Below are 14,593 nucleotides of genomic sequence, written 5' to 3'. Positions count from 1 at the left end.
GTATGCAGTAGGATGTACTATAACACAGTATAATGCAATATAATACAACGTAATATCCTGTAATAGTATGCAGTAGGATGTAATATAATACAATATAATTCAATATAATGTACTAAGATGTAATATATATTTTTATTATGTGTAAATAAAAGATCAATAATGAAAAAAAAAGGTAGGAGTACGTTATAATTGGGGAATAAAAAAAGCAAGTACACAAATACATACAAGGTTCATAAGTAATATAATTTTGTATATATTTAAACATGCTTATATGTATATGTACGAGTATATATACACATAAGCATGCTCACTTATAATTTTAACTCCAATCTGTATAAGTAAACACACGACTATATAGAATAATAATCGTATCTTACACAATAAATAAAAAGTGTTAATATTGTAATTTAAAACTTTTTAAAAGAAAAGAGTTATTTGTATCACACAACGTGAATATGGAAATTGAATTTAAAAAAAAAAAAAAAAAACAGCAAAGCACTTCAGAATATATAAAAAACGTAAAAAGGAAAAAATAAAGTTGAACTTTATATATACGTATATATATATTATATATAGCTATAATATGTGAGATTTATATATGATATTACATATAAACATTTTCAACTCAAAAAAAAAAAAAAATGTTTAATGAATTAGATTTAACTCAATATTGATGACATGATAAGAAACTTTTTATGTGCTGAAGGGAAATAAAAAATAGAAATTATGCTCCTTTTGTATTTGTGTATATTACCACATTCAATAACAAAATACGAAAAAAAAAAAAAAAAAAAAAAGTTAAGAAATGAGTTAACTATTAATATTTTCACGAATAACCATGAAACAACCACAAAATGAAGATAATAGCACAATAAATTTTTGTATATGCAGATAGATATATACATACATTTGTAAAGGTGTATATTGATTATAAAATATTTACATATATATATAGAGATATTCTTTTGTGTATGCATATATATATATATGAAGCAATTTCGACCAAGCATAAATTATAAAATATAGATAAATCAGGCCAAAAAAGAAAATTGGAGAAGGTGCGATAAGGCATAAAAAGTTATCTCACATTTAACGAAATTATTTACAGTTGCCTACTTTTACATGATGTGTTGCGCTTGCTCTAAGTAAAATTTGTATTAGGACATCATGTTATTGAATTTTTCTTATTTTTTTTTGGAACATAAATTTTTTTTATATTTTTTGTATTTAAAAAAAAAAAAAAGAAATAAAGAAACAATTTCATAAACTTTTTTTGTGTGCAGAAGTTAAAAATACTAAAAAAAAAAATGTTTTAAAATGATACAGCACATACAATGTATGTAAAAAAAATATGTAAGCACATGTATAAACATACATATACATATTTGTTTTATATACATCTGAAACTAAAAGAAGGTATACCAGTCGAAAAAAAAAGAAAGAAAAAAATATATATAATATATATTATATGTTTACATATAGTAAAGATATAAACAATAATTTGAAGCTTCTTACTGCAAGAGGTGTAAAAATGCAAAATGAACTTTTATAAATTTTGAAGGCGAAAAAAAAAGAAGGTAAAAAATTAAAATAAAGATAATTGTGCTTCTCATATATACTAACAATTTTATATATTTTCATACTTTTTTTTTTTTTTTTTTTTTTTTGCGCCTGTAATATGTTATTTAACCTTTGAGGAAGTTGAAAATGTGCTAGGATAACGGATTTGTAAAAAAACAAATATATATTTTTTTTTATTAGTTTACAAAATAAAAAGAAAGGCCTTAAGAAAAGAATGTTAAATGTATATATATAAGACATATAACTTTAAGCAAAAAATAAAATATTTGATAAAGTTATTTCTACTAAAGGCGTAATTTCTTTTTACAGGGAGGGTAAAAAGGAAATTTATTCATCGCCATTTCTTATATGTGTTAAAACATATACGTGAACATTTGATGATACATTTATAGATATATCGATCAGGTAATATATCAACATTTAATCCTTTTTTAAAAGAAAATTTATACGTTAAATATTCGTTGAAACTGTTAAAAAATTATTCGTTTTTCTAACACATGAACAGATAGTTTGAAATAAAAATTTTATGAAAACTGAATGCATGCCTCTAAAGTATTTACTCAAGGTTTATACGTACACTGCATGTACTGCTACGAACAAAGTTAATGTTCACTCCTAAAATAAATGACTTAATTCATTTGCATCAGATGTTAAATTATTTGTACCTCCTGCATATTGTAGTATCACATTATACATCAGAACGGTGTAATATGTTTATAGACCGTTATGTGTACATGGATTTATATATACACGTATGATTACTGAAATTTCCTTTTGGCTCATTCTTTCTAACAAATTTTATGTAAACGCGCGATGTGAACAGTAAAATATAAAAATAAAGCAGTTAAAGAATTGATTAAATATAAATCCCAGGAAGTATATAATTACATATAAGGTAGGATTTAATCATACATATATATACGTATGTGCGTATGGACGTATGTATGAGTATGTGGATGTACGTCCGCATATATATTATTAGCTAAAAAAAAAAAATATTTGTAAGAATATAAGATTTATAATGCAGGAAAGGCAAAACTATGCTAAGCGAAGTTAAAAGTTGTTGATATAATTTTTTTTTTATGTACAAAAAAATGAAAAGAAAAGCAAAATTAGAAAAAAAAAAATTTTTTTTTTTTGCAATTTTGTGTAGTTTAACACGCACATTTCCATTTTTATGTTACTTCGTGAAACCTGTTATCGATGTTCCACAGTATATATGTACATTTTTCATTTACGATTTGTGCTATATGTTTTTTTCCTTGATGAAAAACTGTGCTTACGCGAAATACGATAATTCTCGCATGAACTTAAATCAACTGAGGTAGTAGATTGGCTTGAATATGTTACTGAGCTCTCTAATGAAGTACCATTATATTTCCCCAAATCGCTAGTTCCTTTGATATTTTTCTTTTTACCTATTTTCCTTGTTTGTGTATGCCCTGTATGCGTAGTTAATTTATTTGTATGTACGGAAGAATTTTTTGTTACCCTTTCTTGAGAATTAGAAGAAACACTGCTTGTCTCGATTAAGGAAGAGGAAGAAGCAGATGCTGAAGCAGAAATATTTTCCCCTATGTTCCTTTGATATTTATTTTCGGACGTGTGAATTTTTTTTTTTTTTTTTTTTTTTTTTATATTTCCTATAGTAGTTAGTAAAGAGTGATATATTTTAACTGAAAAGGTCAAACAAATGAAAAAAAATTTGATAAAAAATGGCAAGAGGGGTATTAAGGATGGTGCAAGAATAATTAAGATAACTATTGTAGCAAATTTCCCTATTATTTCTTTAATTAAATTTGTATAATAAGCAGTGCATTTTTTAAAATTAAGAGCATAGCATAATAAATCAAGTGAACATTTGCATGTATGTTTGGCAGAATCATCTGGATCAATAGCATCACTTTCATATTTTGTTACAGAAGGCTGTAATGCTTTTTCTGGTTGTACAATCTCTTCAACAATTTTGATCACTTCTTTTGATGTTAATTCGAATTCCTTTTTAGAACATTCCTTTCCATTTGCATCCTTTACAATTGCATTACATTTAGTTTTTATTTGTTTATTTATTAAAAACTTAATAATGAAATAAAAAGCATAATTTTTATTTGCGTCAATATATGCACGTACAGGACTAATAGGGTTAATATGGCTAGCTATTTTTCCAGTATCTTTATCTGTGCATATAACCTGACAAGAAAAGTTAGAAGAAATATTATTACTATTATTCCAAACATGAACAATAAGTGCACATTCTTTTGAATTTGTTTGACTAGATGAACAGTCCTTAGGTGTTGTGATATGTGTAATGGTTGCATTTGATATGGGTCTTATTTCATAAACTTCTAAAGCATTGGTTTCAAATTTAATTTCTACAGAATGATTCCCATTATATTTGTAATCAATAAAATGGCTATGTATAGCTGCATTCTCATTATAAAAAACTTTGTTTTCTATATCATTTACGTCTACCTTTTTATCAGGAGTAATTTTTTCTTTTAGATAATCTGGTAAGTTAGCAGCATTGTAAATTTTCGTCTGAGGTTCTGAAGCATATATATTTTTAATTTTATATTTCGAAACCTTATTTCTATTCATAGCTTCCTTATGTTCATCATAATATTTTTGCAGATTTGCTGATATACAATACCCAGCAGTAGAGGCACAAAAATTGCCATCTGCTTCTCTCCATTTGTTCAAAGATACACCTAATTTATTACATGTCTTTCCACTTAAATCAAAAAGATATTTTGGTAGCATCAATGCTTTTCTTAAACAAGGATGTATAACGTTACATATTCCTAAGTAATCACAGCCTTTTAAAAGAGATGAATCTTTTTCTAAACCACAATTTCTTGTAATATCGCTATCTATTACATCTACATCATCTATAGGTGATGATGGAATCAATATATAGTCATTCGATAAATTAACTAGAGTCCTCTTTCCATGAAATTCGCTCCTTAAAAGTAACCATATATCGAAATAATCATCCCGAATTTCTGTTATAGTATCATTTAACTCGTACTTTTTTTCTTTAGTAACTAAATCATGTTTCTTATTTAAAACACTAGATACATCATCATAAGAATACTCCTGTAATGTTATATCAACATATGTATTAAAAATAGGAGGGTAATCAATATCATAAACAGAATAATGAGACAAGTCCATTATAGCACAGTGCCTACTATATACTGTAGCTGATTCAGAAAACAACATATTGAAATATATGCATTTTAATTTAGATCTTTTTATAGCATTATTATCCTTAAAAAGATTGTACGATTGACATGCACATGATTCCCCTCTCATATATTCAAGAAAATGAGGGGGGAAATTACCAACTGTCCTATTAATATCTTCAATTCTTCGAACATTACATCTGTACGTAAATAACTTGATCTCCCTTTCTGTATATGTTTTATATACATGATTATTAAATACATCTACCACTTCTCTATATTGAAAAGGTATATCCTTTATATATTTTAGGTAGTACGATATTGTTACGTAGTCTCTTCGCATGGTTAAAAAATATCCTTTTCCGTCCGGTCTTAGTATCTTCAATCTTACCACCTGCAAATGTATAGCAAAATAGCAGTAATGCAAAGAGTTTGTCTGTATATATATGTGCGAGGACCATTTGAGCATGCGCATGTACACATGTCTGTACGCATGATTAGGTACTAACTGAATTGTTAGAAACATCTAGTTCACCAAATGCGACCATACGGCATGTTGAGTCGTCGGATGAAGACGTGCACACTTTTTTTTTAGAGAAGGCATGTGCTAACTGAATGAACGAAATTTCCTGTCCATTGTCATTTAATTTGTAATTTTTTAAAGTGATATAACGTAAAAGCACAGTGAGAAATTTAAATATGTGTTTAACTTTTAACCTCTTGCTTTTATGCTTCATTTTTCTTCAATGTGTGAAGAAAAAAAAAGAAAAAAAAAAAAAAAAGGAATAATTCATCAAACATTTATGAAATATCTTCTATGTTTGTCCATTCAAATGCCACGGAATGTGTCCTTATACGTAGATGCTCATATATAGCTGCTTACATGTAGAAGTTCTCACGTAGCTGCTGACAGGAGGATTATAATATAACTAAAAATGGTCAATCATTAACTGATATAACATTCCTTCAAGTGTACATCATTATTTTATTTTATTTTTTTTAATTTTATCCTTTTTTAAATCTCTTTTTTCTCCCTAAATACTATCATCTATTAATTTTTTTAAAATTCTGTTTTTCAAATTTGCTTGTTTTTACATTTTTTCCTATTTAACATATTAATTCTTTACATGTCTTCTTAATATTATCCCTAATTAATTAAGTTTTTATTTTTCTTATACTCTTTCATAGTTCTAGTAATATCTCTATACGGTCCTCCTACAAATACTCCCTTGGATAAGCAAAATATAAACATGTATAATGAATACAAAATGAGTCGAAATGGGGTATTATTCATAAATTTTATGATATATTTTTATTTTTGCAAAAACTTCTGACTAAAAAAGGAAGAGAATAATTTTTGGCTCCCTTTTTTTTTTTTGACTCCTTTAAATATACATATAACGATGTTTACATATAATGGTATAATCAGAAGTGTAAATAAATTTGTTGCTTTTACCAAAAATATTTGTCATATTTTTAAAAGAAAATTTTTACTAACATTCCTCGCATATACAGACATGTGCGGAAATATACAGGGATAAGTAAACATACACAGGAATACGAAAACATATACAGGGATAAGTAAACATACACAGGGATATGAAAACATATACAGGGATAAGTAAACATACACAGGGATATGAAAACATATACAGAGATATGCAAACATATAAAGGCATGTGCAGATATGTAAAGATATATACATACATATACATCCATATACACGTATATATGTATGTATACCACTATGGACAACAAACTATGTATTGCTATTCCACGGATACTTGTATTTGTCCATTTGATTTTTTTCCTAAAACAGAAGCACTGACATAGTGTAAAGTTGTAGATAGTATCTTAAAAAAAAAAAAAAATTGCTGCCACAGTCATGTCTTATATAATTTCTTTTAACATCTTGTAACAAAAATTGGTAATTGTTATATGAAGAAATCACTTAAGGTTGCAATTATTTGTAAGGAAAAAAGAATTAACTGTATTTCCACAGAGGTATTTTATTTCTTCCACCCCCTCATACCCTTATAATATAAACAAAATAATTATTTAATAAAATTTAAAATAGTTCAATATATAAAGAATATATAGACAGATTTACATAAGATTTATAAAAATTTTTAAAATTTGTTTAAAAAATAAAAATAAAACAGTACGAAATAAAAAGCCACTAAAACATTTTATATCTGTTTGATTTGTACAACAAAAAAAAAAAAAAAAAAAAAAGGGGGTATACACAAATGCCTATAGATGTACACATATGTATATATGTGTACATATATGTTTATACAAACATACGCGTTAAAAAGGAAATTAAAAAAAAAAAAAAGAAAACATAACGTGATAATCGGACGCATGTAAGTATATATGTATGTATGCAGGCATATATGTACTCCTTTTTCTTTTGTGAAAAACACTATTCAGGTTAATCTACATTTATTTCATACAGGATACTCAAACTGCTTTTGAGTTTTATCTCGAAATATGTATTTTTCTTTATACTCGAAAGAGCAAAATGTAGTTTAATTTAGGTACCATTTTTATACGAACATTTTCATTTTTCTTTATCCTATATATATATGTATGTATATGCGTGTATGTATACTATAAATGTATATATATATATATATATGTATACATGTGCATATCCTCTTTGTTTATCATAAAGTTTTGTGTATACCACAGATTAGCCATTTACAACTGCAGTGTTTGCTTCGAATATATGTTTCTCGTGTTGCTTATTTCTTAACGTGACCATATGTTGGTTAAAAAAAACTAATTAGAGATTTGTATATAATTTTGACTTCGGAATAAGTAATTCTTCATGAGTTTTTAATCATTCCTTTGTATTTTAAAATTTTCTTTTCTTGATATAACTCCCATGTTTTTATTTTATTTTACTATAATTTTTTTTTTTTTTTTTGGAGTCCCCTATTTCGTCTTTTTCAGTGTCTCTTCCAGTACCTGCTTGTGTAGTATATGTTATATATGTTCTTGTGTTTGTTTTTTTTTTTTTTTTTAATTTAAAAATTTTTGGATCCTTCTTCTGACCATAGATATTACATTCAAAAGGAAACACGCTGTTGAGTATATGATTTGTTAAGTATAGGCTCCGCTGAACAAACACTGCGTTATACGTACTCTCCCTATTAAGCAGTGCCTTTTCAGGCATATCCGGTATTACTTAACGCAGGGTGATTTTCATTAGGGATGTAGTTAAAGAAGAGATAATTTATACCCTCGTCTAAGATGATGAATGTATTTAATGATATAAATTTACCATTGTAGGAAAAGAATTGTTGATTTGCTTTGATTTCTAATACTACTTCTAATATACTTTGCAATAGGGCAACATTTAATACGTTTATAGTTGTTGTAAGAACAATATTTGTCATAGATGGATTATCATTATATATGACTAATTTATATTCTTTTAGGTTATCTTTAAATTGAGGAATTTTAGAATTCAAATCATCATAATATTGTAAAATGTTATTGCTTATTTTTTTATATTCATAAAATAAATATTTATCTATAGAGTTTCTTGAATGTTTAGTTATATTTTCATTTTTAGATATTGACAATTTGATATTATCATTATTACCGCTATCATTATTTGGTTTATATAACATGAAACCATATGGCGTAAGCCAAGTATCAATAACCATTTTTTCTGTCAACACATCTTCCATATAAATAAACATAACATCGTAAATATCCTTTTCATTAAAAATAATATTATTATACGATTCTGTATTCAAAATTATATCTTTTTTAGAAGAAAAGAAAGTAGAGGTAGAAATGTTAGATAACTGTTTTGCATATTTATTTTTATTAGAATATTGTTCATAAAAAAATATAATATGTTTTTCTATAAAATTTTGTGTATTTGTAGTATTCTCTAAATGTCTGTCTAATTTTTGATTTTGTTTAACATCATCTAATTGGAAAATACCACATAAATCTTCTACATACATTATTAAGGATATTTTTTGTAATAAAAATATAAAATAATTAACATCAATATCATATTTTACTCCTAATTTGCTGGTAAAATAAACATAGACAATATCCTCTTCTAAATTTTCCTGGAATATAATATCTTCATCATAGTTTATGTTTTCCAGTAAATTATTGATATAGTTCATATTTTGACAGTACACTTGGGTTTTCCACACATGTATATTTTTAAAAAAATAAATTAGATATTTTGCCTTTATACTCTTTTTCACATTGCTATCGTTATTACCAATGTTGTTACTATTGCTGTTACTACTGATGTTGCTTTTGTTGCTATGATATTTCTTCTTTGTTTTACCATTTAGTGGTAACGAGTCCGTTTCACTAGTATCATTAGCATGTATATTTTTTGCGTACAAATCTTCTTCTTTTTTATTATCTATATCTCCATTTTCAAAAAAGTTATATTTTAAATTTAAATCATCACTTAATTTATTTTCATTGTTACTTTCTTCACTCTTTTCAAATAAACCCGTATTTCGTTTCTTTTCATTATAAAAATCTTCATAATTTTGTGGACTTTTTAAAGGAACCCATTCACAATCCCCTTGTACTTTAATAGGGGAAGATAAAAAGTTGTCCTCGTTTTGTTTGTTATTGTGTTTATCCAATGACTTTACGTTTGGTAAGGTAAAACATCCTAAGTGGGATACATGTTTACCATTATTTTGATTAGAAGTGGTAGATTTAGAGGTAGATTTACCGCTATTCCTACTAGGTGCATTAATTTTAGAAGCATTTACTTCTTCTAAGATTTCTAGATCGTGGTCATCTTTTCCTAAGTTGCTGTAGGTTGGGAAAAATTGGTTACCTATTCGAAAAGAGTTGATATAAAATATTTTTGAATTGACTTCTTCAATAAGAATATTTTTTACATCCGTTAAATTTTTAAAATTTACTAATGGTGAATTGTAGTATACAATTAATAAGTCCATGTCTGGATATGTAAAATTGTTTACAGTATTATCCGTAGTATTACTATTATTTTCTACATTTAATGTTCTTATAGTAGGAATATATCGTTGCTTGTGATAATACACATTTTCATGAAAATCATCATCATCGTCATCTTCATTTTTAACTGCTCTTTTATTTACTTCTAGTTTTCCATGTTTTCTAATATAATTCAATTTATCTTGTAGAACAATTAATTTATCTAATAGATAAGAAGGAGAGAACTTTTCTGTAAATTGTGATTTTTTCAATTGATAAAAATTCCCCTTTAAACCTGAATTATATTGTATGTAATAGCTAATAATATTGTTAGTATAAAACTTGCAAGGACAGTTTAAAGGTATAGTATATTTATTTAAATTTAATAAAAGTAAAAATTTTTCAAATTCTGCATCATTAAATTCATATTCAGAATTTTTTGTTACTACTGTCATACCTTGATTGTTAAAAATTAATCTCATTTTTTCGTATAACAACATATCATTATTTGACAATTCTAAAACATTTGTTATACCCATACAGTAAGATGCACAAATACTCTCAGTAAACTTTTGTATAAACATAATAGTTTCAGTAATATTAAATACATTTAAATATTCCATTACATATATTAAGTCTTTAAAATTGTTCTTTAAAAGACCTTCTCTAAAATCGAAAAAATTTAAAAGCCCAATTGTACCATTCTGACCAATTTTAACAAACATAGTATCTTGAATTTTTTCTTTTTCTTTTTCATCTACCAAATCAGTTTTTGTTTTCATTTTCCTACTTTTCATTTCTTTTCTTTTATGTATAGGTCGTTTTTTACTCTGTTGTATAGCATCATGTTTATTATCGCCCAATTGATTATTTTTCATTTTGCTTGCATTTATTTTATTCTTGTTAATAGTTGACTCTATGTAACGAGCAAGTTCTGTTAGTGTATCCAAGAATAATCCTATTTTATTTTTTTTTGTATTACTCTCTTGGTTTTCATAATTGTTTTTTAGCATATGTTCTTTTTCTAAAGCCTTCTTCTGAAGCATGAAATCGTACAGGCTCTTTTTGTTTTGCTTTTTATTATAATTATTATAATAATTATTATTATATTTTTTGTATCTATCGCTGTATTTATCGCTGTATTTATTGTTGTATTTATTGTTGTATTTATTGTTGTATTCGTTATTGTATTTATTATTGTATTCGTTATTGTATTTATTATTGTATTTATTATTGTATTCGTTATTGTATTTATTATTGTATTCATTATTGTATTCATTATTGTATTCATTATTGTATTCATTATTGTATTTATTACTGTATTTATTACTGTATTTGTTGTTGTATTTGTCGTTGTATTTGTCGTTGTATTTATTGCTGTATTCATAGTTGTATTCATTATTGTGCCCATTAGTGTACCCATTATTGTATTTACTATTACTATTATATTTTGGGGATCCGGTGCTATTCAGACTATACATATAATATGGATTGTAGTAAGTGTACGGAAAATGTGAAGCCTTCGCCTCGCTTTTTCCGGGTTTTTTATTACTCATTTTCATCCCATTTATATTTCCTCTATCTTGCTCGTACTCGTTACTCCTACGATGTTGAGTTTTTCCATCATCATAATAATAATAATTGTTACCTTCTTTGTTCAGCTCATTCCCTTTTTTCAAATATCTTGCGTTGTCTGCGTATTCACTTGAGTCATCATACGGATAATATTTATTAGCTTTTTCTTCCATCCCTTCAATCTTTTTATTATACATATGATCATATGCTTTATTTGTATTATATAAATTTTCATTCACCTGTTTAATATCATTTGTATTCACAATATCATCCCCTTCTCCCTCATCTTCACCTACTACAGTGGGCACTTCCTTAACAAAATAACTGTTATAATCCATTTTGTCGCTTTTTTTTTTTTTCTTTTTACTCTCTTGATTTATTTCAGTATATTCATATTTCTCCTGATGATTAGATCCACTGTTTGAGGGGGGCTGGTTGATATAATTCACATAATTTGTGTAAAAATTAACTTTAAATTCTCCATTTGAGTTATTATTTAATTTAATACTTTTCATCGCAAGCAAATTTTTTAATTTCTTTTGTATATATTCAACATTCTTATTCTTAAATTCTTCTTCATCATATTCTTGATCGTCTCCATATTGGTAGTTCTCTTCATTCTCTTGCATGGGCTTGTCTTCTTTTTTGTGCTCGGCCTCATAACTGTGTGCGACTTCTTTTTCGGGTTCATTCGTATGACTGTGTTCATAATGTTCCTTATGTTCATCCTCTTGCTTGGCCTCATACTCATAATTGTGAGTCTCTTCTTGTTTGAACTCGGTCTCATGATTTGTCTCATCCTCATGATCGCTACCATACACATTATTATAATTAAGCTGATGATTTACTTCACCCTTAGAAACGTCATCAGGTATAGGTTCATTCTCAGGATTAGGCTCAGCCGCATGATTTGGCTCAACCTCGATATCGCTATCATACACATTATTATAATTAAGCTGATGATTTACTTCACCCTTAGAAACGTCATCAGGTATAGGTTCATTCTCAGGATTAGGTTCATTCTCAGGATTAGGCTCAGTCGCATGATTTGGCTCAACCGCATGATTTGGCTCAGTCGCATGATTTGGTTCAGTCGCATGATTTGGTTCAGTAGCATGATTTGGCTCAACCGCATGATTTGGCTCAACCGCATGATTTGGCTCAACCTCATGATTTGGCTCAACCTCATGATTTGACTCAACCTCGATATCGCTATCATACACATTATTATAATTAAGCTGATGATTTACTTCACCCTTAGAAACGTCATCAGGTATAGGTTCATTCTCAGGATTAGGCTCAGTCGCATGATTTGGTTCAGTAGCATGATTTGGCTCAACCGCATGATTTGGCTCAACCGCATGATTTGGCTCAACCGCATGATTTGGCTCAACCGCATGATTTGGCTCAACCTCATGATTTGGCTCAACCTCATGATTTGACTCAACCTCGATATCGCTATCATACACATTATTATAATTAAGCTGATGATTTACTTCACCCTTAGAAACGTCATCAGGTATAGGTTCCTTCTCAAGATTAGGCTCTTCATCAGGTATTGGACTGTCCGGGTGATTTGGTTTTGTTTCTTCTTTATGATTTTCTTTATTCACATCTTTGTCATGTTTAGTGTGTATTAAATTACTGTGTAATATTAAATTAATCAAGGTATGTCCTTTTTCATAAAAAGTGTTAAAGTATTCTTTTTGTTTTTCCTCAGTTAATGTATCTACATCAACATAAAATTCACTTAACACCCCCGAGATATGTATTATTCTTTTATCGTGATCGTCCAAAGTTACATAAATATTATGATGTTTAAAGAGTGCATCCAAAAATTTATCAAATTTATCATTATCAGTTGGGTGTAATTTCATATTATTTATATTTTCTAATGCAATATTTATATCTTCTCCATTTTTATATTCTTTATTATTGATAAACGTATTAGTTAATAAAGCTAACAGTATAGCTTTTTTATTTTTGTCTTCCTCATTCGGTAATGCATTATGACCAGAAAAAAATAAAAAGGACAGAATAATAAAGGAAAGAGAAAAATAAGCAATTCGTAGCATTATTAGTTTGTAATGCTATTCTATAAAGATATAAAATAAACAAAAGAAAAAAAAAAAAAAAAAAAAAAAAAAGTACAATTAGGAGGAGGAGAAATAAACTTCAACGCAAATATTTAATAGTGAATATTTCTAATTTTTTTTCCTTTTTTTTTTTTTTTTTTACACAGCACACATTACTAATATACATGGACAAATATTTAATTATATTTTATTTTACCTTATTGAATATTTATTTAGAATATTTCTAGTTTGCGTTTCTTTCAGCTATCATTATAAGATGTGTAATTTTTATGGAGAAGAAAATTTTTAAAATTAAACTTATCCATGAAAAAAATATATATATGTTTAAATTTTTAATATTATAGTATCAAAAACTATATATTATATATATATAAATTTTTTTTTTAATTTTAATTCTTTTTTATAAAGAATGTGCAGGATAAAAAGAAAAAATTCGCTGTGTGTTGATCCGAGAAAAGACAATTTTGTTCTTTTTGTTTCGTTCTGTTACATCGAAAGAAAATTTTTTCTTATTTACTTTTTTTTTACCTTTTTTTTCACGTTTTTATCTCCTTTTTTTCACATTTTTTTTACTTTTTTTTCTTATTTCCAGTATTAATTTTCATCAAAAAAGAGAATTTTTTTTTATGAGAATTTTTCATTTGAGTATTATATTTAACATTTTCATTTGCAATTTTTATTTTCCCTTTTTTTTTTTCGTTCTTTTCCGTTCATTTTATTTTTTAAAGTACACAGTTTAAAGGGATCATAATAATAGATATTGCAAGCAAATGAAATGAGTAAAAAGAAAGTTATGTATCGTTTTAATCCACCATGTTAAACAAAAAAAAATTAAACAAAATTCTTCTTTAATGTTTATTTACATACCCGAGATAACAAGAATTTTTTTTTAATAAATTTATGTGGAAAAAAAAAAAACTTGTCTATTAACAATTTAGATTTTAATTTCAAATTAAATACGTAAAATTGTGAAGAAAAACTTTCTGTTATATATTCCTTTTTTTTTTTCTTTTTTATTAATTATATTGTCTGATAAATTTTTATAATTTTAGAAAAATTAAAAATTAACATTTGCTTTAACTTTTTTATTTTTTCTTATTTTCTGCAAAAAGGTACACAAAAAAAACAAAAATAAATATAATTATAATAATAATATTGCAGATTATAAAAAAATATGACGTAAGCGTAAAAAGG

At 26.4% G+C, this 14,593-nt stretch overlaps 2 protein-coding genes across 2 annotated transcripts; both read right to left on the bottom strand.

Annotated features, from left to right (window-relative positions):
• Positions 1-2,811: 2,811 nt before the first annotated feature.
• On the bottom strand, positions 2,812-5,503 carry HAP2 (male gamete fusion factor HAP2, putative; the record flags this gene model as incomplete). Its single annotated transcript, XM_029004461.1, has 2 exons — positions 2,812-5,160; positions 5,276-5,503. The coding sequence occupies 2 exons, from the start codon at positions 5,501-5,503 to the stop codon at positions 2,812-2,814; spliced, it is 2,577 nt and encodes an 858-aa protein (XP_028861148.1).
• A 2,436-nt stretch (positions 5,504-7,939) lies between these two features.
• Positions 7,940-13,378, bottom strand: PmUG01_08030100 (conserved Plasmodium protein, unknown function; the record flags this gene model as incomplete). The annotated part of the gene is made up of 1 exon (XM_029004460.1): positions 7,940-13,378. The coding sequence occupies one exon, from the start codon at positions 13,376-13,378 to the stop codon at positions 7,940-7,942; it is 5,439 nt and encodes a 1,812-aa protein (XP_028861147.1).
• Positions 13,379-14,593: the final 1,215 nt, after the last annotated feature.

Source organism: Plasmodium malariae (genome assembly GCF_900090045.1).
Source record: "Plasmodium malariae genome assembly, chromosome: 8".
NCBI lineage: Eukaryota > Apicomplexa > Aconoidasida > Haemosporida > Plasmodiidae > Plasmodium > Plasmodium malariae.
Note: the sequence above shows the minus strand (reverse complement) of the source record. Positions and strands in the feature narration are given on the sequence as shown.